The sequence below is a fragment of the Panthera tigris genome, chromosome X, assembly GCF_018350195.1.
Source record: "Panthera tigris isolate Pti1 chromosome X, P.tigris_Pti1_mat1.1, whole genome shotgun sequence".
Classification (NCBI taxonomy): Eukaryota; Metazoa; Chordata; class Mammalia; order Carnivora; family Felidae; genus Panthera; species Panthera tigris.
This window is the reverse complement of record NC_056677.1, coordinates 83,769,382-83,795,241: the sequence shown is the minus strand read 5'-3', so window position 1 is coordinate 83,795,241 and position 25,860 is coordinate 83,769,382. Positions and strand designations below refer to the sequence as shown.

At 39.7% G+C, this 25,860-nt stretch overlaps 1 protein-coding gene across 6 annotated transcripts; it reads left to right on the top strand.

The window, feature by feature from the left end:
- The first annotated feature begins 1,988 nt into the window (after window positions 1–1,988).
- On the top strand, window positions 1,989–24,206 carry MORF4L2 (mortality factor 4 like 2). 6 transcript variants are annotated; one of them, XM_042974514.1, is made up of 6 exons: window positions 1,989–2,186; window positions 8,719–8,833; window positions 14,854–14,942; window positions 21,224–21,328; window positions 21,781–21,901; window positions 22,662–24,206. In XM_042974514.1, the coding sequence occupies exon 6, from the start codon at window positions 22,686–22,688 to the stop codon at window positions 23,550–23,552; it is 867 nt and encodes a 288-aa protein (XP_042830448.1). In that variant the 5' UTR covers window positions 1,989–2,186; window positions 8,719–8,833; window positions 14,854–14,942; window positions 21,224–21,328; window positions 21,781–21,901; window positions 22,662–22,685; the 3' UTR covers window positions 23,553–24,206. The 6 variants fall into 6 exon arrangements, with proteins under 6 accessions (XP_042830448.1, XP_042830449.1, XP_042830446.1 ...); XM_042974515.1 differs by lacking the exon at window positions 21,781–21,901 and having other exon boundaries at window positions 21,251–21,328; XM_042974512.1 differs by lacking the exon at window positions 21,781–21,901.
- Window positions 24,207–25,860: the final 1,654 nt, after the last annotated feature.

Sequence of the window (25,860 nt, the reverse complement as noted above, 5' to 3'; positions counted from 1 at the left end):
CAGGCTCTGAGCTGTCAGCACAGAGCCCGGCATGGGCTCAAACCCATGAACTGAGAGATCATGACCTGAGTTAAAGTTGGACACTCAACTGACTGAGCCATCCAGGCGCCCCATGGAAAAATTCCACATTTCTGAAATTGACCTCTAAGAGATTTTCTGCTCTGGACCCTGCCAGTTCCTCCAGCCTCTTCTCTCACCAGTCCCCTCAATCTCCTAAATGCACCCTGTATTTGGCCATGTTGAAACACCCACAGAACCCTGAACCCAATAATTCAACCAGTTTAATGCTCTGTGCCTTTGTTGTTCCCTGGGCTTTTAAATGCCCTCCTATGAACTCTTCCACCTGAGGTATCCCTACTCATTTGTCAAAATTCTAACCAGATATCACATTTCCTGTGAAGCTGTCTCAAACACCTGTTGCCCCAACACTCAGACAAATTTTGGTTCTCCAATAACATTCTGTACATAGCTCTATATTTATACTTGTAAGATTATATAGGGTTCTTTTTATCTGTTTCCCTCATACATATATATGAGTTTGAGGTCAAGGATTTTCATGTATTTATCATTGAATTTCCCACACTGAGCTTACAGCATGAAATTAATTAGTGTTTGCTAGGTAATTTCTTTTTAGTGAGCACTGTAGTTCTTCAAAAAAATGTTTTTCAAGCACCCAATTGCAACATCAGTTCTCACCAACTATACTTACTTTGCAAGGGGTGTATCATGAGGGACTATACTATCAAGGTAACAAGCAGGCTTGTAGCCTTTTTCTTTTCAAAGCAGTTAGGTGGCATGCCATTCTCAAAGTAAACCTTTAAGGTAAAAAAACCATATATCCACACAAGAGATGAGGAAATGAGGCTCACAGAGGCCAAGTGACTCACCCAAGTCTCACGATGTTAGTGACAGTGGCAAAACCAAAACCCAGATTTTTCATTTCTCAGTTCAATGCCCTATTTACCTGGCAAAAGATTTTCAAAGTCAGCTTCAAGAAACCCTAGAATAGGCAATCCCTCCCCCATCACACAACTATATACACATATTTCAGTTAGACTAACTTTAGTTTTGACTGATATATTTACTTCACCATAATATTTTGTTTGGGGTAGGGATAGGGGAAGCAAGAAGATAAGTCACTCCTGCTTTTAAAAATTTGAAAAACAGGAGCGCCTGGGTGGCTCAGTCGGTTGAGCATCCGACTTTGGCTCAGGTCATGATCTCACAGTCCATGAGTTTGAGCCCTGCATCGGGCTCTGTGCTGACAGCTCAGAGCCTGGAGCCTGCTTCGTATTCTGTGTCACCCTCTCTCTCTCTGTCCCTTCCCCGCTCATGCTCTTTCTCTCTCTGTCTCTCAAAAATGAATAAACATTAAAAAAATTTTTTTAAATGAAAATTTGAAAAACAAAACTACATCATCTACAACTTTAAGAGGTAATTCATTTAACAGGTCAAGGGTGTTACAACTGTATTATTTGGATAATAGTATATAAAAAGAGCTTGGTTTTCGAGTATAGTCCAAAATGAAAGGCAGTCATGACAAAATAATCTAGCAATTGGACATCTTTTTGACTCTAAGCTCCCCTTCAAGTTATCAACCTACAGAAGTCCTGAATCTTTATTAACTTCCCTCCCCTTTCACTTACTGACAATGCTTTTCTGACTGATCACAGTCTTATCAGTCCTCAATTTAGCATGAATCCTTACCTACTTCAGGCAGTGAGTATCATTGTTATAAAGATAGCCCTGACCATCAGAAGGGCTAGAATGCTTGGGACTATGGTCACAGCAGCACATTTGCTATATTGACTGTATTTACCACTATTCCCACACAGAGAAACAAACAATTGGCTCTTTTAGAAAACGAATCTCTCATGGGATTTCCCATAAGGCATCTGGGTCAATGGATCACAATGTCTTGGAATTCTAGAACCTGGCACAACAGAGCTGGAAGGGCCTTCCCAGATCATTTAGTCTGGTCTGCTCATTAGACAACATGGGATACTGAGGCCTGATTGGGCAAAGCCCAGGCCCAGGTGTAATTCCCCTTTTTTTCAACTTAGTTGAAGCTATGAAGGGAAAGAATGGAAAAGAAAGTGAAAGACCAAAGGCTGTCATAATATGTTAACTTCAGAGGCTCATTTCTGAGACTGCTGTGACAGACTGAAGAAGATTAAAGGCCAAAGGTAATCTGCAGCTGAGGAAACTGTCTTTGTGATGACCATTCAGTCCCCAATCTCTGCCATGTTAAACATTGGCTGATATCCATATTAGACATCCACAGTCCTCATAAAAAGAGGATAGCACAAATCTTGGCACCAGTTAGAAAATTACAGGTATAAAGTGGTCATGCCAAGGAGCACCTGGCTAGTTCAGTTGGTGAAGCAGGCAACTCTTGATCTTAAGGTTGTAAGTGTGAGCCCCATGTTATGTTGGGTATAGAGATTACTTAAAAATCTTTTTTAAAAATGGTCATGCCAAGCTCCAAATTCTACAAACTCAGGTGTTCTCCAGGTTTCTCTTGTGAATTTATTTGTGAATCCCTTAGGCTTAAGCTTCAAGTTGATCCTTTAAGGAAGGATACAATATGGTTTCTCAGTACATTGTTATCCTTCTACGAAATATACTCCACTGGTTTCTTCCTGCTTGTCTCTTAGGATTTCAAATTCCAACTGTATGAACCCTCTGCACTCAAGGCCACCTAACAGAGTAGAGCAATGAATTATGGACATTTATCTAATTAATGTCTACCTGCTAATTATATATATTCTCTCTCCTGATATCCTGGTGGTGGATTTTTGTTCAGGGTGAAGGATTTGAGAGAGAGAGAGGGTCAAAACTAATAAATGTATCTTCAAAATATCACTGATACCATGTTTGATGTTATCCCTCAACCAAGAGATAACCAGTTAGGAAAGACTACAACTACAAAACAGTATGAATTTCTTCCCCTTAATTTTCCTGGGAGCAGGGCAGAGGCACACTGCCTTTCTGACATCCCCATTTACTATCTTACTAACCACTTGGGGACTGAACCTAAGATGAAAATAAACCATCCCCTGGCATTAACGTCTACCCTAGGGTGAGGGTGAGTACTTTCTGATTATTTTTGGAAGATTTCTTAGAGCCACACTTTTGTTTCAGCTCCCCTCAGGGTACAGGACAACCTTCAATTTTTATTGGAAAATCTAATTCTTTTTCCTGTCTTTCCTTGAGTTCCTCCATTCAAGGGATATACCCTAGAGACCTGTTTGCCTTATTATGCCCAGACTCATATGGTTAAGGAATGGATATTCCCTGAATGCCCTTGCAGACATTCTCCACTGTGCCATTTAGCCTCCTCATGGAAGGATAAAAGTCTAGTGTGGGTTAGCATAAGCATCCATTCTCTGAGTTTGACTCCCCAGTTTTACAGAGGACCTAACCCTGAGATTCAGGCTCTTGGTGCCCTGAAAAGTCCCTAAATGAATCCAGGTAAGGCAAAATCCTTTACTAGAAATTTGGAGCTATCAAGTGAGTGATCACTCAAGTGAGTGATCATCCTGAAGAGTGCACTCAGTTGTGAACTGCATTAAGGTAAGAATATCTTCTTCATCTGTAGCTAAGATCACAAGTGCTTAAAACAGTGGACGTGGGCAATAAATACCAGCTGAATGAACAAATACAAGTGTTAAAGTAAGTGCTTTTGGCTCTAGTGCCAAATCTCTCTGGTTGGAAAAATCAATGAGTAAGTTTTCTTTTGTTTTTGGAGGAGCAAGTGGTGGCAGGAACAGGTATGAGAGAATATGAATCCACAAGATAATTGGAAGGCTAGGGTTTGGGGTAAGCTGAGGTTTGAGCTCTTTGGGTTTAGTTTGTTTCAATAGATTTTTGTTTGTTTGTTTTTTCAATAGTCAGTGTTGTCTAATGATTTCCTCATTCTAGAGCCAAACACTTTTAAAGCTTTCCCTTTGCCCCTAGATGTAAGAACAGTCTCCTCAGGCTGGCTTTCACCTACCAATATTGCCTCATCTCCCTCGGGTTCATTCAAATTTTGGTGGAGCACCTACCACAATATGACAGGCACTGTACTAAATATATGGGCAATACAGTGAAGAAGAAACATAGTCCCTGCCCTCAGAGGGTTTATATTCTGGTGGGGGAGACAAACTTGTACTAAGTTATTAGAGAATAGTAAAATGGAGAATATGTGGAAGTATCATGGAAATATTTAAGAGGGGGACTTGACCTAGTTGAGGTTAAAATTGGGGGAAGGGATGTCCTGAAGTCTTCCCCAAGACAGAGCCATTTAAGATATAACCTGAAGGAAAAATAAGGGGGAAGGAAGCAGGAAGGACATAAAGGGAAGCAAAAGAGAATGAAGGGGTTGGGGTAGGAGAGTTGTAAAGAAGGAAGTGATGTAACAGATCTGCATTTTGCAAAGAACATTCTGAATGTAGCATGGAGAAAAAATTCTAGGGAGACAAGAGTAGGTTATTAGTTGAAAATAGTCCTAGCTTAAAAAGGGGAAAGTAGTGCATGCTAGGGGAATATAAAGCAAGGGTACTTAACCTGGAGATCAAGGAAGTCTTCTCTGAAGATGTGACATTTCAAGTGAGACCTGAAGTCTGGGTTAGCTATGATGAGGATTTTGGTGGGGGTGAGCAGTTGAAGGAAGTCTCTGACACAATAACCTTCTGCTTTAGCTAAAGCAGTCTTCGTTTTTGTAATGCTTTGGTCCCAACCTGGAATCCCAACTACCTTTTCCTTCTAGCTAAATCATGTCTATCTTTCTAAGGCCTTCTCAAATCCCACCTTCTCTGATCATGCCCAGATATGGCTTCTCTTGCTTCTAAACTCCAATGTTTGTCACTTAGAACTTAAAGATACACTATTTAGTATTGTTACTTAGCTGTACACATACCCCCAAACTCCCTGCAAGCTCTTTGAATTTATGAACTGTCTTCTATTACTTTGGCATCATCCAGGATACCTAGCCCAGTGATGGGCACATTAAATTACTCTCATGAAATAAATGAATGAGTGAATGAGGCACTATATAGTCCCTGCAGGCCTCCTTTAGTAACTCACTATTATCTGTGAAGCTGACAAGAAAAGGGGTCTGCTTTCTCTAAAAGATTTGTTACTTGCATCCAAAGACCTAAGATTTGAAATCGACAGCTCTTTCCCACTAGACACTGCTTCTCACCCCCTTCCAATCCTGCCTCCACCCCTCACCACCACCACCACCTTCTATTGTTTCTTCTGTCTTCTGGTTGTCAGCCAGGATGAGAAAATGGTCTAGCTGTCCTCAGAGACTTACGCCAGCCTGGACAGCTCTGCAGTGCCATGAAGGGCCAGGACTTTTGTTTACAGCTGGGACCATGCTGCGGTGGTGAGCACAGCTGACAGCCCCACTCTGGAGCAAACATCAATCTTCCTCTGTCCTCCTGGCCAAGTTTCACAGACCAGCTCTATTGAAAGCTGGCGGCACCCGCCTGGGTCTCGCTGATGTCCCACACACAACTCTGGCCTAGGAGCAGCTGGGTGAATCTCAGCTTTGTACCTTTTTAATAACTGCCCTTGCTATCTTCTCTGTCCCCAGTTTCTAATCGTGTTACCTCAAACTTCAAGGCCTTGAAAGAACATATCCTCCTATGTCCCCACACTCTAAACAATGCCCTACCTCTCCAACCATATCTCACTTCCAGCAATGTACCAATACCCTTCTTTGCTCCGTGGCACAGTAAAAATACAACAAAAAGAACCAAACCACATAGTTTTTAATGTGTACTTTATGGAGACTACCTTTACAAACTGAGAAGACAGCTTCCAGGTTCTCAGGCATGAGTGCATGTATGTTTGTGTGTGCATATGTTGTCTGTGTGAACTCTTTGCCTTCAGATGGCTTTCCCAACTGTTTTAAAAAGTACAAATCAGATAGGGCCTGGAGTCTTCAAAGAATATCCTTTGAGATTCCAAGTGAGGGCCTCTTTGCCACATATTCTGCTCCCTGGTCCCCTCCTTCCTTTTTAAACATTTTTTTATGTTTATTCATTTTTGAAAGAGACAGAGCACAAGCAGGGGTGGGGTGGAGAGAGAGGGGGACACAGAATCTGAAGCAGGTTCCAGGCTCTGAGCTGTCAGCACAGAGCCCGACACGGGGCTCGAACTCACGAACTGTGAGATCATGACCTGAGCCGAAGTAGGATGCTCAACCAACTGAGCCACCCAGGAGCTCCTGGTCCCCTCCTTCCTTAATAGCTTTGCTCTCTCCAGCACTCACCTGGGATGGGAATGAAGCCTTTTTATACTACTAGCCGTCTCTTGTCCCCAGGTTCACTTTGTCTGTGATTCTCTTCCTGCTGGCTAACACAGCTTTAATTAATTAGTTGACACCCATTTCTGTGGTTTTCAAACTCCCTCCTCCCAATCCCAAATGTCCAATGGATATGATACACTTCTTTCACTAATAGTGGCTCATTACAGCGGTTTCTTCAGGGGTCTGGTGGAGGGGAACTGCAGGCCAGAGGAGATTCTCCTTATAGAAGACCTTATCAGAATTTCTAATGCAGAGGCCTTATCAATCTAAAATATCCCCTCCCTGGATTTTTACATGGTACATCACTACTAAAGAGGTGTACATTCCACCCCACCCCTAAGTTAATTAGAACTCTTCTAAAGAGAAACTTTATGAGTGTTCTCTTCCTCACGACTAATGAAGCACCTTTTTTGGTCATTTTAAATTGTTTTATTATGGAAGGCTTTTAAAAATACACAAACGTAGAAAGAATAGTATAATGAACTGCCATGTACCCATGGGGTTCATAAAGCTTCAACAATTTAAAGATGTAGCACTTTAAATACTACTGGTTTGTCCTCTTTAATAATATGACAGCTGAAGTTTATGAAAGACATAGCTTTTTTCATTCCCAGGAAAATGGGGACTGTGGGTGCAGCTTATAAGCATCAACAAATTATCTCTGGAAAAATGGCTCAAGGCAACCTCTTTGAGACGATGATCAGATTGTAGGAGTCAGAATACACTGGTGAAAACCAGTCCTTACCTCTGTTGGTTGATGTGTAACATGGATAACTTGACATGGTGATTCCAAGTAAATCCTGTGGTTCACAAAACCACAAACTTCGGTATATTGCATCCTAAACTACTGACTCAGGAAGTGGGAACCAAAGCATTATGTGCAAGTTTGGCATTCCAAGGTCACCAAAGACCACGTTGATTAGATTTGTTTCAGTCATTTGAAGTAACCTCTTTCTGCTAAATGGATGGGCCAGTTGAAGCAGAGGAGGGTTGATTACAGGACAAAGGAGCTAAAAGAGAACAAACACCATAAAAGGATAAAACTTCCATGACTATTTCCATCCTTTGCCCTGTCATAGGCTAGCAAACTAGACTGATGCAGACTAATTTGCTGAACTGTTTTTGTAAAGTCCCTATGGAATGAGGCAGGTATAAATAGATAGAAAACATTATTTTTTTTAAATTTTATTTTTTATTTTTTAAAATTTCCATCCAAATTAGTTAGCATATAGTGAAACAATGATTTCAGGAGTAGATTCCTTAATGCCCCTTACCCATTTAGCCCATCCCTCCTCCCACAACCCCTCCAATAACCCTCAGTTTGTTCTCCATATTTATGAGTCTCTTCTGTTTTGTCCCCCTCCCTGTTTTTATATTATTTTTGTTTCCCTTCCCTTATATTCATCTGTTGTGTTTCTTAAAGTCCTCATATGAGTGAAGTCATATGATTTTTGTCTTTCTCTGACTGACTAATTTCACTTAGCATAATACCCTCCAGTTCCATCCATGTAGTTGCAAATGGCAAGATTTCATTCTTTTTGATTGCCGAGTAATACTCCATCCACATTTTCTTCATCCATTCATCCATAGATGGACATTTAGGCTCTTTCCATACTCTGGCTATTGTTGATAGTGCTGCTATAAACACGGGGGTGCATGTGGTCCTTCGAAACAGCACACCTGTATCCTGTGGATAAATGCCCAGTAGTGCAATTGCTGGGTCATAGGGTATTTCTATTTTTTAGTTTTTTGAGGAATATCCATACTGTTTTCCAGAGTGGCTGCACCAATTTGCATTCCCAGAAAACATTATTATTTTTAAAAATGCTATTTTGCTTAGCCTTGAAATATTAAGTTTTTTTTCACTTTTAAATTAACCATTCTTTTAAATATCATCCAATAAGCTGGTCAGAACCAAATGAAAAAAAATCCAAAATAACCTTAGAATGCAACAATTTCACCTACTATCCAGAAGCCATGAGAGGACACTGGTGTCCCTCTCCACTCTCCAGAAAAGACTGACCACTACCTTCCAGACTTAGGAAGGCTCTTAGTCACAAGGCAAGGGCAACCGATACAGTTACTATTAGGCAGAGCAGATTGTCCCTGCACAAGTGTACCCAACTAGAGGGAATTCATTCTTCGACTGCCCTGGTGGAGCTCCAACAGCCGTGAGAAAGAAAAATATTTTTCTCATTGTTTCACTGGAGTGGACACTTCTCTACAATTTGTCTGCTCTCAGGTGGCTCATGTTCCTAATTAGCACAAAGGCATTTTATGAGGAAATGATGGCCTTGAAAATAACAGAGATCTTGGAGCCACCTGGTGTTCTCTCTGAAGGCCGGTACCATAAACACTGTCTGGACTTGGGTCTTGAAGCCAATCAAAAAGTGACCTAAGCTATCTTTCCCTTCCAGTTGAAACAGATTGTGAAGACAATGACTCAGCTATAAATGTAAGAAGGAAGAAGAGTAACTCACATTTTCTGAGGACCCACTAAGTCAGGAATCTACGGAAGGTTTATCCTACTTAGTAAGTGGAAGGGGCAGGAGGGTATTTACATTGAAGAGGATAGCATGGCATAATGAAGAAAAAAACTTGGGCTTTGGAGTCAGAAAGAAATCTAAATATTTGCTCTGCCATTTGTTAGTTGGCAACTTTAAGTGAGTACTTAGCTTCTCTGGGCTTCAGTGGAAGATTCACTAAGATAACGTATGTAAAGAACTGAGCACAGTGCTGCCTGGCACATAGAAGGCATTCAGTTCCTATGACTTTTTCTGCTACTACCCTGACTTGAAAGCTAATTCACATTATTCACATCCTTGGCCTTGAGATCTCACTCAACAGAGTAGAACAGGATGGGTTCTACTAGAAAGAATATTGGAGTGAAAGTCAGGAGATGTAGGTCCCAATGCCAGACGTATCCTCCATTATAGTGCATTGGGTAAATTACTCCCCTCTCCTGACTCTGTCAATAAAGCAGGAGAACATACCTAGCTCTGATACTGAAAGGAAAGAACAGATGGAATCACTTTGGCACCTGCCATGAATTATATACTATACTGGGTTCTTTTTCATGCTTTGTAACTCTAAATCAGCAGTGTACATACAGCTTTCTGGGATGGTAGAAATATCATGTATCTGTTGATGTTCAGTTTGATACTAATACTAGCCATAAGTAGCTACTGAGCCCTTGAAATGTGGTTAGTACAACTGAGGATCTGAATTTTTAATTTTACTTAACTTTAATTCAAAGTTAAATACCCGCATGTCTAGTGGCTACTGCTTTAGATACTGCAGCTCTAACATTATGAAGCAGGAATATTTGTTCCCATTTAATGTATGGTAAAACTGAGGCTCAGAAAATTTAAAGAACTTGTTAAAAGTTACATAAACAGTAAGTACCTAAACCGGATTCAAAACTGAGCAGTAGAAAGTTTAGCAGGCTGGTACTGTGAGATATACCAGGAATTACCCACTCCACTACTTACAAGTCATATGAGCAAAGAAAAATAAATATAGTCTCTAGAACTACTTTTACCACCTATAAAATGATAATTACCACCTAATTAACAGACCTATTTTTGGGATTAATGTGTACAGAGCTATATAGTGTGGCCCACAATAGGCTTTCAACAACCATGTTTCCTCACTATCCTGGTTCCTCCCCCACACAGAGAAGAGGTTCAGACATAAACTAAAACAGATTAAGTGTAGGATAGAGAGAACATTTGTGGAATAGAAAAGCAAGAAGGGAAACACTTATGAGCTTTTATGTGATATCTTATTATAGAAAAGAGATGAGGGAGGGTATGAAATCAAAATATTTCCATTTATTTGGTTTGCTTTTCTGCCCTCTACTTGGTGCTCTAGTCAATGTTAGGCAAAGCAGGGAACAAGGTAGGTGTAATGTATTTTGAGGCCCAGAAAGACAAGCTACTATAGCTGAACAACAGAGTACTGTCAAGGGCTTGGGCTCAAGACGCAGGTAGTTTCAATCCTGACTCCTCCACTTGTATGTACTGAGAAAACAATTGAACACCTCTATACATTAGTTTTTAATCTTAAAATGGGACTGCTAATTTACAGGGTGTTGTACACCTGAAACTAATACAATATTGTATGTCAACTATACTTCAATAAAAAAGGACAAGAATTTTTGAAAAAATATACAGGGTGTCTCAATAAACAGGTCATTTACTGTTTTGCTTTACATTCTGTAGCACCCTCTAGTGGAGTGTACAAAAATAAGCATTGCATTTCAGTCTTCCAAAGCACTGGTTTTAACTTCAGTGTACATAGGAATCAGCAGAACACTCTGTTATAACACAGATCACCAAACCCTACCCCTAAGATTTCTGATTCATTAGGTTTGAGGTGGGGCCTGAGCATCTGAATTTCTGACAATTTCCCCAAAGGTGGTAATAATGCAATGCTACTTGGTGTGTCTGGAAAACACACTTGAAGAACCACAGCTCTCAATCTTGCTCTCTCCCCTTTGTGTGTGCGTGTGCACACGTGTGCATGTGCATGCACACACATGTATGATTGACATTGAAAGATATATTAATTTTTAGGGGCGCCTGGGTGGCTCACTCGGTTAAGCATCTGACTTCAGCCCAGGTCATGATCCCAAGCTTCGTGGGTTCGAGCCCCCCATGGGCTCTGTCCCAGGTCATGATCCCATGCTTCGTGGGTTAGAGCCCCCAGACGGCCTCTGTGCTGATAGCTCAGAGCCTGGAGCCCGCTTCAGATTCTGTGTCTCCCTCTCTCTCTGCCCCTCCCCTGCTTGCACTCTGTCTCTCTGTCTCCCACAAATAAACATTAAAAAAATAATAAAAATAGATATATTAATTTTTATTTTTTTGAGTTTTATTGATTCATACCCATCTAATAAGGATTTTCTGAGAGAAGAATATCCATGTAAAGGATATGACACAGCATCTAAACTACAGAAAGCATGCAAAAAGCTGAGGGTCACAGAACATAAATTATTTGCCCAAGGTCTCAGAGCTAGGAAGTAGGGAATTAAAATTAGGTCTCCAGGCACCTGGGTTGCTCACTTGGTTGAGGGTCCGACTCTTGATTTCAGCTCAGGTCATGATCTCACTGTTTGTGAGATCAAACCCCATGTTGGTTCTGTGGTGACAGCACCCAGCCAGCTCAAGATTCTCTCTCTCCCTTTCTCTCTGCCCCTCTCCTGTCCATGCTTTCTACGTAAACAAACCTTAAAAAATAAAAGTAAAATAAAATTAGGTCTCTAACTCCAAAGACATTAACAAAGTGTAGCAGTACCACTACAAAAAATAGGGTGCAAACACCCATATTTAATAAAAATATCAAGAGAAAAAGATCAGTTTTGAAAAGAAGGTGCACAGAAAGAATTCTATCTTCATCAGCATCAGGGCCTGGGGTCATTCATCAATTCTGATCCCCCAAAAAAGGCAAGGAGGAAATAAGAGAGGGCAGGAGGGGGGAATTTTTTTTAAAAAAGGAAACAAGGAAAAACATCTAGATCTAGGGCCATAGTCTTCTGCCTGGCTGGACTATTTACAGAAGTTAATTTTTTCCCTAGCAATGAAAGATATATATGATCCCTATAGATTGTGGAATTCAACAAATCAGAAAGAGGGGGAACAAAATCCCATAATTCCAGGCACTAAACAGCCAATCCTTTGCTGGGATTTGGTGGCATCTAGTGGCTGGCTCAAGAGGCATAAACCTCACCCAGAGAACTTTCTGGAAAATTAACTGAGTGCATAATTGCCTGAAGGGCACTGTGCTTGGAGATCAGGACAAAAAGGTAAGAGAGCCTCAGCCCCTACAGAAATTCGGAGTCTGTATGGATAGATAGATAGATGGATAGAGCGTGAGAGTGAGAGACTGAAGAAGGCTGTTACATACAGATACTGCTGGCAGAAAATTGTGTTTGTGCCAAGAGAACTGCACCCAACTTTGTAGTTGGGGGATGGGAGAGGATACTAGGGAACGGTAAAGAAGCTGCTCCTTGGAGTTGCTAATACGGGACTGGGAGGGTTTAGCTCTTAACTGAAGAACTATGGTTTAGAACAGAATTTTGGCAACAAAGAAAAACGTGGGAGGAAAGTGTATTTTTAGGGTCTGAAATTAAATTGATAGGAGAGACCAAAATATTTCTGGTAAAGGCTCCTTATTGGTTATGGTCGACTTGACTTATTTTCCTTTTCATTAGAACAATTTTCAAACTCATAGAAAAGTAGAGAACATTCCGTACACAACGCGCATCCATGAGCGCGCGCCCCTGCTCTGGACACACACCGACCCAACACTAAGTCCCAACGCTAGGGGCGCACCCCTGAGCACACCCACCACCTGCAACACCACGAGGACTGCCGCGCGCGCGCACACCCTAACCCCAGAGCTACGCGAGCTCCCCCGCGCACAAACACAACGGCCCCAATACCACACCCCCACACCCCTCACATACATTAAAAACCCCGCTCTGCTTTTTTTTTTCACTCCGAGAGTTGTGCAAGAGGTTGGGGGCGTGGCCCCAGGATTGACCTCGCGCTTCCCCACTCGCGGGAATCTTAGCTCATTTCCGCCCATCCTGTTTCCGCAGGCCACGTAGACACTTCCTTTCCCAGTGGAAAAAAAAAAAAAACCCATAATGCCTCCCTGCAGGAAAAAAAAAAAAAAAAAGAAAGAAAAGAAAAGGAAAAAAAAAAAACTCTGGTCAGGGGAACTCTGGGTCATGAAAATAAGCCACGTGAACACCCTGCCCTATAGACTTATGACCCAACGGCTGTCGCGCTTTTAGTGGGCGGGCTAAGAGCCTAAGAGGGCGAGCGTCATTGGCCAGAGCGCGCACTAAAGGAGAAAGATGATTGGTTTGCTTCCAGCCTTAACCATGAAGAAGCAGGTTGCTAGCACCCGCCTTTACTGCGGCGAAGAGTCATCGCTGACGTGGTAGGCCTCGTCCAATCATTTGGTTATGGAACATTCTAAAACTTAGACAAGACGATTGTGATTGGCTGGAGGGCATAAGCCCGCCTCCAGGGTGACGTGTCTGCCTATGGATATCAGTTGCCAGAGAAACCTGGCTTTACTATGGCGGTTGGAGGGACGGCAGTAGTCACACGTCGGCTGCTGGAAAGAACTGGATTCTCGTTTCAGGTTTCGGGGTGGGGGTGGGGTGAAAGGGTTGATGATTTCTTTTTATTGCCGCGTATATAGACAAGATTAACATATGGCTTTACAACTGAGCAGAGCCTCATTCAAATTCCTACTCGCCAACGCCCTGCTTGGGCTGGCTCCTGTTCTTTCCGTGTCTTGGTTTCCATGTTTGTAAAATGGTGATAATAATAGTATCTACCTCAGAGACGTTTACCTCAGAGGCTTGTACTGTGTGTTACTGCGTATAAGACAATACCAATGCTGGCTCAGAAAAATATTCGCTATTGTGGAGTGAAAAACCGCGTAACAGAATGAGAAACAATATAAATTATGTAAATTCGTTCATTATATTGCTTTTCCTGCCCATTAACTTCTTCCCTAGGAGAAATTCGAGTTATAAAAGAGACATATCAATTTTTACCGCTGAAATAATTTACTACTAGAGAATTAGCTCAAAATAGCGGGGATTGGAATTTTCCATATTGAAAAGTTTAAAAGGCGGGGGGGGGGGCGGTGAGGGGAGATGGAGAACGAGAGCGATCAGGAGATGAACCACATGCGATGAGTAGGCCTTGTTTGGATCCTGATTTGAACATACCAACTGTAAAAAAAAAAAAAAAAAAAAAAAAAAAAAAAAAAACAACTGTTTAAGATGCATCGGGAAAATTGGAAGACGGGTTTGATTTTTTTTTTTTAAAGGAATTGATGTCTAGTTTTAGACGTTATAATGGCAGTAATGGTTGTTTTCAAATTGTCTATCTTGTAGAGATATATAGGAAAATATTTGCGGATTAATTAATAAAATGTCTGGGAATGACTTCAAATACGTAGATGACTGGTATTTGCTTCAGAATCTCAGCGGTAGGGGGAAGTGGGGAGGGGTGTATAGATGAAAAAAAATTGGCCCTAAGTTAATTGTTTGAATTAAGTGATAGGGCATATGGGGTTCCTCATATTATTGTCTTCCTTGGTATATGTTTGACATTTTCCATAATAAAATACAGAAAATCAGCTATTCGGTTTGCTTAAAAAAATCGGAGTGGGGGGGAGCAGTGGGTGGGGTTATAGATGAAACAAGATGGCCTTCAGTTGGTAATTGTTGAAGCTGGGTGACTGTTGTAGGTTTATAATACTCTTCCTTCTACATTTTTATTTATTTGAAATTATCCTTAATAAAAAGTATAAAAAAGACAGTTACTTTATTGAAGATCAGGATAAATGTACAGTAAAGTAAATTTGAAAATACAACTACAAGAAGGGAAAAAGAAACATTTGCACATTATTTATCAGCTATGGTATCCTTTGTGTGTGATAAAATGCACTGGTTGATAAAGAAAAAAAGGTTCTCATATCTTTTTATTTTATGTCCTTTTCTGTCCCCTTCTTTGACCTTCCAGGCCATCATCAGAAAAGCTAAGTTTGCTGTATAATAAGGATCAGAAGATCTGATCCTGGTTGCAGAATCATCCCTGATTACAGAATCTGGGTGAGTGCCTCTCTTCTCTTGGCCTCAATTCTCAAACAAGATAGTTCCACATAACCTTCCTAACTGCCCAGGAATATTTTGAAGATTAATAAGCACCTATCTGCAAAAACACTCTAAATTCTAAGAAGGGAAGGATGAGGCTAAGTCCAGTAGTGCTTCCAGTATAGTAAGTGCCTAAACAACAGAAGGCTGTGTAATGTTACATTCTTTGATAAGAGATACTACAATATTATTATTATTTTAATTTTGTTTCCTCCCATGTACAGCATAATTTAGTGGTTAAGGGTAAAGACTAACTTCTTTAATTTGAATTTTGTCTCTGCCACTTACTGTGTGATCCTGGGCAAGATACTTAACTCACTTTGTCCCTAAATTTATTCATGTGTAACATAAAGATAATTATTCCTATGTCATAGGATTTTTGAAGGGATTACATGTAAAGTACCAGGACAGTGCTTGGCACATAGAAGTGTTTGCTTTAATAATAATTATGGCTTTGTTAGTCCTTCTGGTACATCCTGGTGTACACACACATACACTCTTACACTTCTAAAAGCAGTGAATAATTCTTTTTGGAAATATAAAACAAAATTAATACTGTTGGTTTCTTTCCTGATTTTCCAGAAGCAGCAGTTAACACTAGAACTGAAATCTGAAATTATGACTTCTGGCTTATCCTAACAATGTAGAAAGATATTGAGTATATTGATCATATTTATTTATAAGGGAATTTCCAGGAACTATAATTTTAACTAGGAAATCATAAACATTCAGTCTGCTAACAGCCTTTGTGTCATTCCTCCTTTGTCTCAGACTCAAACAGTAATGTTAAACATAAAGGAAGTGTTCCAAGATCCAGAAGAGAATGGATATAAATTAACTGTAATGGTATATGTGCTTTTAAAGGTTTATTTCAACAAACCATAGATGTTTACACTCATTTGTGACACACCCATACCAAAAATGTTAGCCTTTGGAGTCTGCATTCCTAAATGGCCCATTACTTGCATGAGAAGATGAAGGAAAGTTTTTCCAGTCACTTGAAAGCTTCATTTTCCCATGGAGTCACTATATTTTCCTTTTTTTTTTCCCTTCTGAAATCTAGGCTGCATAGGAGGGCGCTGCCCTGGTGGAAAAGATGCAGTAGATGGGTATGCACACCCACAGAAAAAACACCTATACAGAAGGCCTTTTGGGGAATGATTAAGGGCAAAAGGGAGGGAGGTGGGCTTTTAGGCCAATAGGAGCTCAGAGAAGGCAAGGTCCAGAGTATCCTGAGATGAAAGCCTCAAAGAGGAAAAGGACCTTGACCTATGCCTCCAAGGATGGGTAGAACCTAGAAGTGGGGGAAGGAAACCAGTCTGAATGGTGTGCATACAAAATGTATGATACACAGTGATAATTCACTGAAAAGTTCAGCTATGTGTGAGATCCAAGGATAAGAATAGATCAGAATATGATTATGAATTTTAAATCTATATTTTAATATAAATTTTTAGTCATGTAATTGACATGTGAATATATTATCCTTAAAATGAAAAAGTTTAAATGTTACAGAGTAGGTTCGAGTTTCCATTTCTTCACCACCCCTGATTCTCTTAACTTTCTCCAGAGTTAACCACTATTATCAGTCCTTCTAGATCTCTAAATTATGTATCTGTTTAAAAACATATATGGATATCCATATATAAAATACTGTTTTGTGTTTTCTTTTACATAGACTTGGTATGTTCTAGGTATCGTTTTGCAACTTACCATCTTTATTTAGCTAATTGTTTTGGCTGTCTTCATGTTCATTCTTAGAGTTCTATTTAATTCCTTTCACAGTGGCATTCTTTTAACTAGCATGTTAATCCATCTCATGGGTAAAGCACATTTTATCTTTCTGAATTACTAGTGATAGTCCTCTAGGTTGATTCCAGTGTTTTTGCTACTTCAAATAATACTTCCAATAATCAAACATAATTGGAAACCATTTACAAGTGTTATTCTAGGGTAACATTTATATCTTTATGATAATTAAACCAATGTGATACTGATGTGAGAACAGAGGTCTCTATGACAGACCAGGTGACCTAGAAACAATGATAACCTTTAAAAATTGAATAATCAAAAATCATTGGGAAGAGAGTACCTTAAGAGACCCATGTTCATCTAAAAATTTAGAATGTTCTATAATAGCATTTTAAATCAGCGGGGAAAGGATGGCCTCTTTAATAATTAATATTAAGAAAGGTTATATATTTGGAAGAAACTATAAAAATACCAAGAAATATAGGAAATCATTTTTAGAATATTGATTTGGAAGCATTTTACCTAGACATAACATAAATGCCAAAGTTCACAAAAGAAAAGGTTGACATATTTGTGTATACACACACACGTGCACACAGAGACCCACTTAGAAGGAAAATGAGTTTGGAAAAAATATTTCCAACATACCCAAGAAAACTTAGGATTTAATTATTAGAAATCAATAAAGAAAGCAAACATTCACATAAGAAAAACATCACATGAATGTATGAAAGATGCTCAATATCCCACATATTCAAATAAAATATTACTGTATACTGGATAAGCAAAACAAAGTTTTTTTCCAAAAGATGTTTATCCAGTGTTGCTGAAGGTGTAGATGAATGAACTTTAAGGTTTTTGCTGGGAGTACAAATTAAAGTAGTTCTTTATAAGTTGAATTTGCCTCTATCTCGTCAGAACAGTTCCACTTCTGAGAATAATCCTGAAGTCCCTAATTCTCTAATATATCTGTCCACTTACTTACATCTATTATAGCATTTCTGTAATAATGAAGTATCAGAAACACCCTAAATGTTCATTAATAAGGAACTGGTTAAATTCTGGCACGGAGATTATACAGTAATGTGGATATTAAAAAGAATGACAGATGCCCATGTTAAAGTAGGTAAAAGTATGGGGCAGTAGGTCTCACTTTGCCAAGTCAAATGTAAAATACACATTTAGTTTTAAAGGTATGTTTTGTGTGAATATGTATATAAAATTTGAAGTCCTGCACACTCCTGGGATTGGGGAAGGGAAGTAAAGGGAGAATTCCAACATCATTATGTGTGTTGGTATTTACACACATGTAAAAGAAATATTACCCCAAAATAGTGCCACAAAATTAACTACTTGGAGAAAATAATACAGGCTTTTCAGTTCATAACTTACAAAGTAAATTCTGGGTGGATTAAGGAATTAAAATATAAAACATCCATTAAGATGACCTGTTTCAACAGTGGAAGGAAAAACTAACATGTCATTATATAAAACTTTAAAATCATAATATCAGACACTATAAAAGCATGCTAGGGGAAATATTTGCCCCAGAATGACAACTCTTGATAAAGAGCTCCTATAAATGTTAAAATCACTATAAGAATCAACGGGGCAGAGAACAAGAGCCATATATGTATGGCCAATAGACACCTTAAATGTTGAAGCATCACTAAGAAGCTGAACAGCTAAACATTTTATCAAATTTTATGAATTTTGTAAATGAGACTAGCCACTGCTGACGAGAGTATGGGTGTGATAGTTTTACGCACTACTTGTAAAGTTGGAAATTGGTATAGCATGGGGGAGTAATTTGATAACCTGTTATTCCCACTTGACCTACTACATCTGCATCTGGAAATGTTAATAGGAAATGAGGACAAAAATGTTTTAATAGTTACTACAGGGTAAACTGAGGGGGAATCACTTTTCCCTTAAGGGGGTGCTTTAAGGTATGGCCATTTAATAAAATACACAGCTCTCAAGATCCTTGCGTATTATAACATTGTATGGGAAAAATGAGTTGTAGTTACAAATTTTTTTAAAGGGAAGATCTAGGATTTGATACCAGTATTAGCTTATATCTGTTTAAATATTTACACAGAAATTAAAAATAGAAACCTAGGGCAAACCTACAAATGTGTTTTCTCAAAGGCTGGCCTACCCTAGAGCTGACCTGTAGAGAACAAGTGAAAAAATATTTGATGATTTGTCCCTGATTTGCCTCCATTTTCTTCATGTGTTGAATCACTTGCTTTGATTCACTGTTGTATACCCACCAGGGACCTAAGTGCTACTCCATAATATGTGAGATAAGTATAACACAAGGCCTGTGACAAATAGGGATTAATGGTGTAGTTCTGTAAGTAAAATTAGCATCAGCTTCATATCGTACTGGAGATGGGAGAGAAATGGGCTAGAATTGGAGATTTAAGGAAGAGATAGGATTTCTGTGGTATTTAGATGAAGGAGATGAGGGAGCATGATGGGAGCAAAGAGTGGGCATGCTAAGTCAATAAACAATGTTAATAAAGCCTGAAACTCAAGACAAACTGGCGAATCTACAGTGCAAACTTTTTAAATGGGTGTGCACGGCACATCTATCCTTGATCATGGAGAAGTGTTAAGCTGGTAAGAGTGGTACAAAGTGCAAAGCTATCCACAAACTTGTACTACAAGTAGGAGCAGACATCAAAAGGACAGGTATTCCCTTCCTTTGATGTCTGGTTTCTGACTTTCAGGTAGTAGTAATTTGATCTGTAGGATATTCAGATGAAAATAAGGTACTGAGACAATTCCTAGAAAGGCTGTTTCCCTGGCTTTATTCACTCTGGTCACAAACCTTGACTTGTGGTACATGTATTTTTCTGTATAATGGCAGATATTTCATTGAGACTTCATATGAGTAATATAAGAATTTGTGAAGAATGACAACTCACCCAGTTAATCAAACAGGTAGAATTCCTTTTGGTAGTTTTCCTATGAATGAATATATGTGATTAATGCCAAGGATGTATGGTAGGTTCAGCTATCATTTTCAAGTTCCTCAGTAAGGAATTGCTAGTACCAGTGAGACTTCCAAAATACTTCCTGTCCAGCCTGGCCTTACTTCTGTTTTACACAGTCTGGGTGGCTGGCACTGGGCCATCTTGCTTTCTTTAGTTGGTATTTTAACTGTCCCCTTGTTTTGTGAAAGTTCTGCAATATAGCAGTTCTGAGGTGGGTTTTCTGGATTTCACCTATATTAACTAAATTCTCTTAAAACGTCAGATACTGTGTCCCTTCTATCCTGGTCATAATGACTTTTTTTTTTTTTTAGAAAAATATTTTTGTAAGCGTGACAGCTTGCAATGTATGCCATGACACACTAGCTGCTTTCTGATCCTTCACAGAATGTCTGTATATCCCTCTCAACCAGAAGGTTTCTGACTCCCACAGGGTCAGTAACTGTATTTATAGGTTTTGATGCTCTCTGAGGGCCACCTTTGTCCTTTCTGCTCAGAGCTTTGTGCCCTTTTAGTTAGAGGATATCATTTGCTTAATGAAAGCTCTAGCACCCAGGTTTGTCTTCCTAATAACTGGTTTCCTTGATTCAAACCTCTGGTTGTCTGGCATTTCTTACCTCTTCTTTCCCCCCTCAGAGTTTCCCTGATATCTGCTCAACATCGTTTTAAGGTCTAGGGATTGGTTGAGGGGCTTTTTCTGTGGGTGAAAGGCCACAGTTACCAGAGAAATCTGGTTTAAGGCTGATCCACCCTCATCCCTCATTTTTTCCCAGAGATTACCCTGATTTTAATCTGGTATTTATTCATCTAGATACTTTCCTATGCATTTATGCGTATCAGTTTAAAACAGGAATTTGATCACACTCACTGTTCATAAGAACTGTGTGAGACTGATAGTTATTTTTCAGCCTTGTGCTATCTATCAGACTGATAGTTATTTTTCAGCCTGTGCTATCTATCTCTTCAGGATCCTATTGTACATACTATGCATTATGCCTGTTTACCTAATAGTACAGAATTGAACATCAGAACCATGTTGGTACATGGTTCTCTTAATTCATTTGAATGTTCTTCCATAGTGTGCATACGTAATTTATGTTAGAAGAAAATTTAGGTGTTCCAGTTTTTCAGTATTAAAAATGCCACCGCAGTGAATATCTTTGTATCCATACTCACATGTATCCTGTAGCTGTTGTTTAGCCACGTTGTATACAAGAAGTTCTTAACAAGAACCTGTGAAGGCTAGGGGGTAATTTGCTTCATTCCATAGATGAGAAAAAGAGGCCAAGTGAGCTTACATATCTTGCCTAAGTCCTCACAACTGATAAATGGCAGAGCCTAATTGAAGTAGAAGTATGTCTAACAGTGGAGCTCATATATTTTCTCTGATATTACAGTCGTAAACCACAGTCATAAAATAAGATTACTTTTTTCTGTATTCTTTCACAAAAGTTCATCTTGACAGGTATCTGTTTTCCTTTCTAGTTTGTGTCTCCCACCTTCTCCTTCCAGACTATCCCAGGAGATCTAGGAGGTTCCATCTAGGAAAACATTAGGAGTTCTTGGAAAGGAAAGAAGGAAGAGGATTATGTAAGTCAAAGAAATTACTTCATCTGTCACACTGTAAGAATCATAGAACACTGTTTCTTTCAGCTTTACCTTATTAGCCCTCTCTGCTGCATTTTATCCCAATTCCTTCTTGAAACTCTCAACTTCTTTGGCTTCCAAAAGAACATTCTTTTAATTCTTCTGTTGCTGCTCTGACCATTTTTGTTTTGTTTTTGGTCTCTTTGCTCACTCCTTATACGTCAGTCTTTTAGGTTTTTCCAGTATTCCATACTTTGGTTCAGTTTTTTTTCCTCTTCATGAATGATTTTGATGGCTTTCATAGCTTCTAGTAACAGCTATATGATTACTCTCAGATCTCTATTTCTGGCTCTGACGTTTAGCTGCGTTTTAAAGTTAAATATATAACTGTACACCTCACACTTAATAGATCCAGTACTGAACTTCTTTCCTCTCTAATCCATTTCCTCCTCTAGATGCAGTTTCTTGTGATAATACTAATGACCTAATCATTCATTATCAAAACCTGGGAGTCATCACTGACTTCTCCCTCACTGATATATCACCTCCTCCAAGTGATTTCAGCTAATACTGAAGGTTGTGTCATGTACCATTTCTTGTTTACTCCTAAATACTATGTGCCTATTACTATCATTGTACTAACCTCATTGTTTTTTAATTGCCACTTTAGATATTTGAATCCTTAATACCTAGCATAGTAGCTGTCCCAAAGCAGATGTGCAATAATGTATGATAGCTAATTCAATGGATGGATTACTTATTTCCTATTATTTTATGGCTGTTTCTAAACTCATCATTAAAATCAGTGTTTTTATTAATTCATTAATTACCCAGGCTTAAAATTACACAGCTACCTTTGACTCCTCCCTCTCCTTCATTTACCAAGTTTTGTATTCAGTTTGTCTGGACTCTGTCATCACTCTAGTTCAGGCCTACCTGGACTCCTGCAGAAACCTTTACTGTTACTCATTTTGCCTTTAGTCAACTAAAGTTTATCTTGTCCTTTTTCCTGTTCAGAGTGTTGAATTTGACCTCCACTGCCTTGTGTAGTTTCTTTTCCATTTTAATTCATTATTTGTTTAAAATTATAATCCTGTCTTTTCAGTGGCACCAAAAAACTAACTTTTGGGCAAGTCTGATGAGTGATTGGATGGGTAAGAGTAGTGGTTAGTAGTGAAGATCAGAGAAAGAGGGTGGAGGTAGTAAGTCACTTATACATGATCCTGAATTAGGATTTGAGATCCAAATTCCAAGAGAATAACTTGTGTTGTACTAAGCACAGTGTGTTAAAGGTCACTATAGAAAACAAACAAGTAAAATGCTTTATGTATTACAGTGGTTGGAATAAAAACAGGGTTGAATGAGTTCCAGAAAGCAGGGTTCTCAAACTCGTGGACAACAATCTGCAGAAGAAGACAACTTCAAAAAACCAAGTAGAAGCAATATGCAGAGAAGTAAGATGAGAGGGGCCTCTTCAGGAAAGAAGACTGCTGGTTCACAGCAAAAGAATGTGGAACCAGCTCTCCCAGGCAGATGGGGGGGTCGCTCTGCAGAGAACCCCCCTTCAGGATCAGTGAGGAAGACAAGAAAGAACAAACAGAAGACTCCTGGAAATGGAGATGGTGGCAGTACCAGCGAAGCACCTCAGCCACCTCGGAAGAAAAGGGCCCGGGCAGACCCCACTGTCGAAAGTGAGGAGGCATTTAAGAATAGAATGGAAGTTAAAGTGAAGATTCCTGAAGAATTAAAACCATGGCTTGTTGAGGACTGGGACTTAGTTACCAGGCAGAAGCAGCTGTTTCAACTCCCTGCTAAGAAAAATGTAGATGCTATTCTGGAGGAGTATGCAAATTGTAAGAAGTCGCAGGGAAATGTTGATAATAAGGAATATGCAGTTAATGAAGTTGTGGCAGGAATAAAAGAATATTTCAATGTGATGTTGGGCACTCAGCTGCTCTACAAATTTGAGAGGCCCCAGTATGCCGAAATCCTCTTGGCTCACCCTGATGCGCCAATGTCCCAGGTTTATGGAGCCCCACATCTACTGAGATTATTTGTAAGAATCGGAGCAATGTTGGCGTATACGCCCCTTGATGAGAAGAGCCTTGCATTATTGTTGGGCTATTTGCATGATTTCCTAAAATATCTGGCAAAGAATGCTGCGTCTCTGTTTACTGCCAGTGATTACAAAGTGGCTTCGGCTGAGTACCACCGCAAAGCCCTGTGAGGGTCTAGTGACCACTCACTGTTATGTCTGGTATCTGTAAACACTCTTTGTTCTTAGTCTTTTTCTTGTATAATTGATGTTCTTTAAAATTGTTAATGTATAACAGGGCTTATGTTTCAGTTTTGTTTTCTGTTTTAAACAGAAAATGAAAGGAGTGCAAGCTCCTTTTCTCATTTCAAAGTTGCTACCAGTGTACGCAGTAATTAGACAAAGAAGAAACATTCAATAGAATATTTTATTGCCTAGTTGACAACATTGCTTGAATGCTGGTGGTTCTATCCCTTTGACACTACACAATTTTCTAATATGCGTTAATGCTCCATGACAAAATGCCCTGATTCCTAGTGCCAAAGGTTCAACTTAATGTATATACCCGAAAACCCATGCATTTGTGCTCTTTTTTTTTTTTTTATGGTGCTTGAAGTAAAACAGCCCATCCTCTGCAAGTCCATCTATGTTGTTCCTTAGGCATTCTCTCTCTGCTCAAATTGTTGAAGGATGGTGGTTTGTTTCATGGTTTTTGTATTTGAGTCTAATGCACGTTCTAACATGATAGAGGCAATGCATTATTGTGTAGCCACGGTTTTCTGGAGAAGTTGATATTTTAGGAATTGTATTTCAGATCTTAAATAAAATTTGTTTCTAAATTTCAAAGCAAGTATTTTGCAGTGTGCCTTTAATATTACTGAGAACAACAAGTCAGCAAGCCCAGGAAAGCTCTCGATGATATCAAAGGAGAGTTCTGACTCCTGGTGAAAGAATTCCTTTTTCTTGGGTGTGGCAGCCAGGAATATGCTGTCATGCCAGTTCCCCTCCCCTTCCCTCATTGTGGCTTCTCAGAGTGTGATTGCTTTCAGTGCTGCTTGTAAGAGCCAGTTTTGTTCCTGATGCTGCTTGTCCCTATGAGTTGGGCTGGTATAACAGGGTATTTAGTGGGTACTGTAACAGTCCCTTATGCTTAATGCAGAGCTTTTTTTCTTTCCCACAAAAGGAAACATGGGCAGCCACCTTCATATATGATCAGAAATACTTGTAGATTTTGGACCAAGGATGGCAGCTTTCCCTAGTTCCAGCATTGGGGTTATAGTCCCTGTTTTTATAATCCCTTAGACATAACAGTGGGAATCTATAGAATAGGGGATTTACCAAGGAGGATTGATGTTGGATGCCTATGATTATAAATTTATTCTAGGGTCCCCTGGGTGGCTCAGTCGGTTGAGCGTCCAACTTCAGCTGAGAGTCTGACTTCAGCTCAGGTCATGATCTCAGGGCTCTTGGGTTCAAGCCCCGTGTCGGGCTCTGCTGACAGCCTGGAACCTGCTTCAGATTCTGTGTCTCCCTCTTTCTCTGTCCCTCCCCCACTCACTCTGTCTCTCTCAAAAATAAATCTAGCATATATGGAGATTTCCCAAACCAAGTTTTGTTTCATGAATTAGTGTTTTTGTTTTCCTTCAAGTGTTTATTTTGAGAGAGAGAGCACGAGCAGGGGAGGGGCAGAGAGAGAGGGAGACAAAATCCCAAGCAGGCTCCACAGCATCAGTGCAGAGTGCCATGCTGGGCTCAAACTCACAAACCAGGAGATCATGACCTGAGCTGAAATCAAGAGTTGGATGCTTAACCAGCCACCCAAGTGCCCCGACAGTATTTTTTACTTTAGAGAAAAAATGTATTCCGTGGTTACTGCAGAAATTTTAGAAAATACAGTAAGAACAAATCTGGAAGTAAATCCTGTATAATCCAACTGGATCAGTCAGGGTCCCAGCAGGAAATAAATGGGACTCAAATGATTTGAGAAGTTTAATAGAGAATTTTTTCCCAAGTTGTCAGCAAAGGAGTAAACTCGTGGTGCATGTTAGTTTGCCAGGGCTGCCACATCAAAGTACCACAAACTAGATGTCTTAAACAACACAAATTTATTTTCTTATAGTTTTGGAGTCCAGAAGTCTAAGATCAAGGTTGGTTTCTTCTGAGGCCTCTCCTGGGCTTGTAAAAGGGTACCTTCCTGTGATTTCCTCTGTACCTATGTCCTAATCTCTTCTGGAGAGGCCTAATGACCCCGTTTTAATTTAACTACCTCTATAAAGATTCCATCTCCAAATGCAGTCCCATTCTGAGGTGCTGGGGGGTTAAGAATTCACAATATGAATTTAGAGGTGACAGAATTCAGCCTCCAATATGGTGTTATTTGTAGGCAAAGAGTAGAGTAGGAGGGGAGGGAGTGGGAGGTGGTGGTGTAGAGGAGGGGTGGGAGAGGAACAGGGGGAGGGGAGGAATGGGGTGGGAGTGGTTACTGGGTGGTAAGACAGCT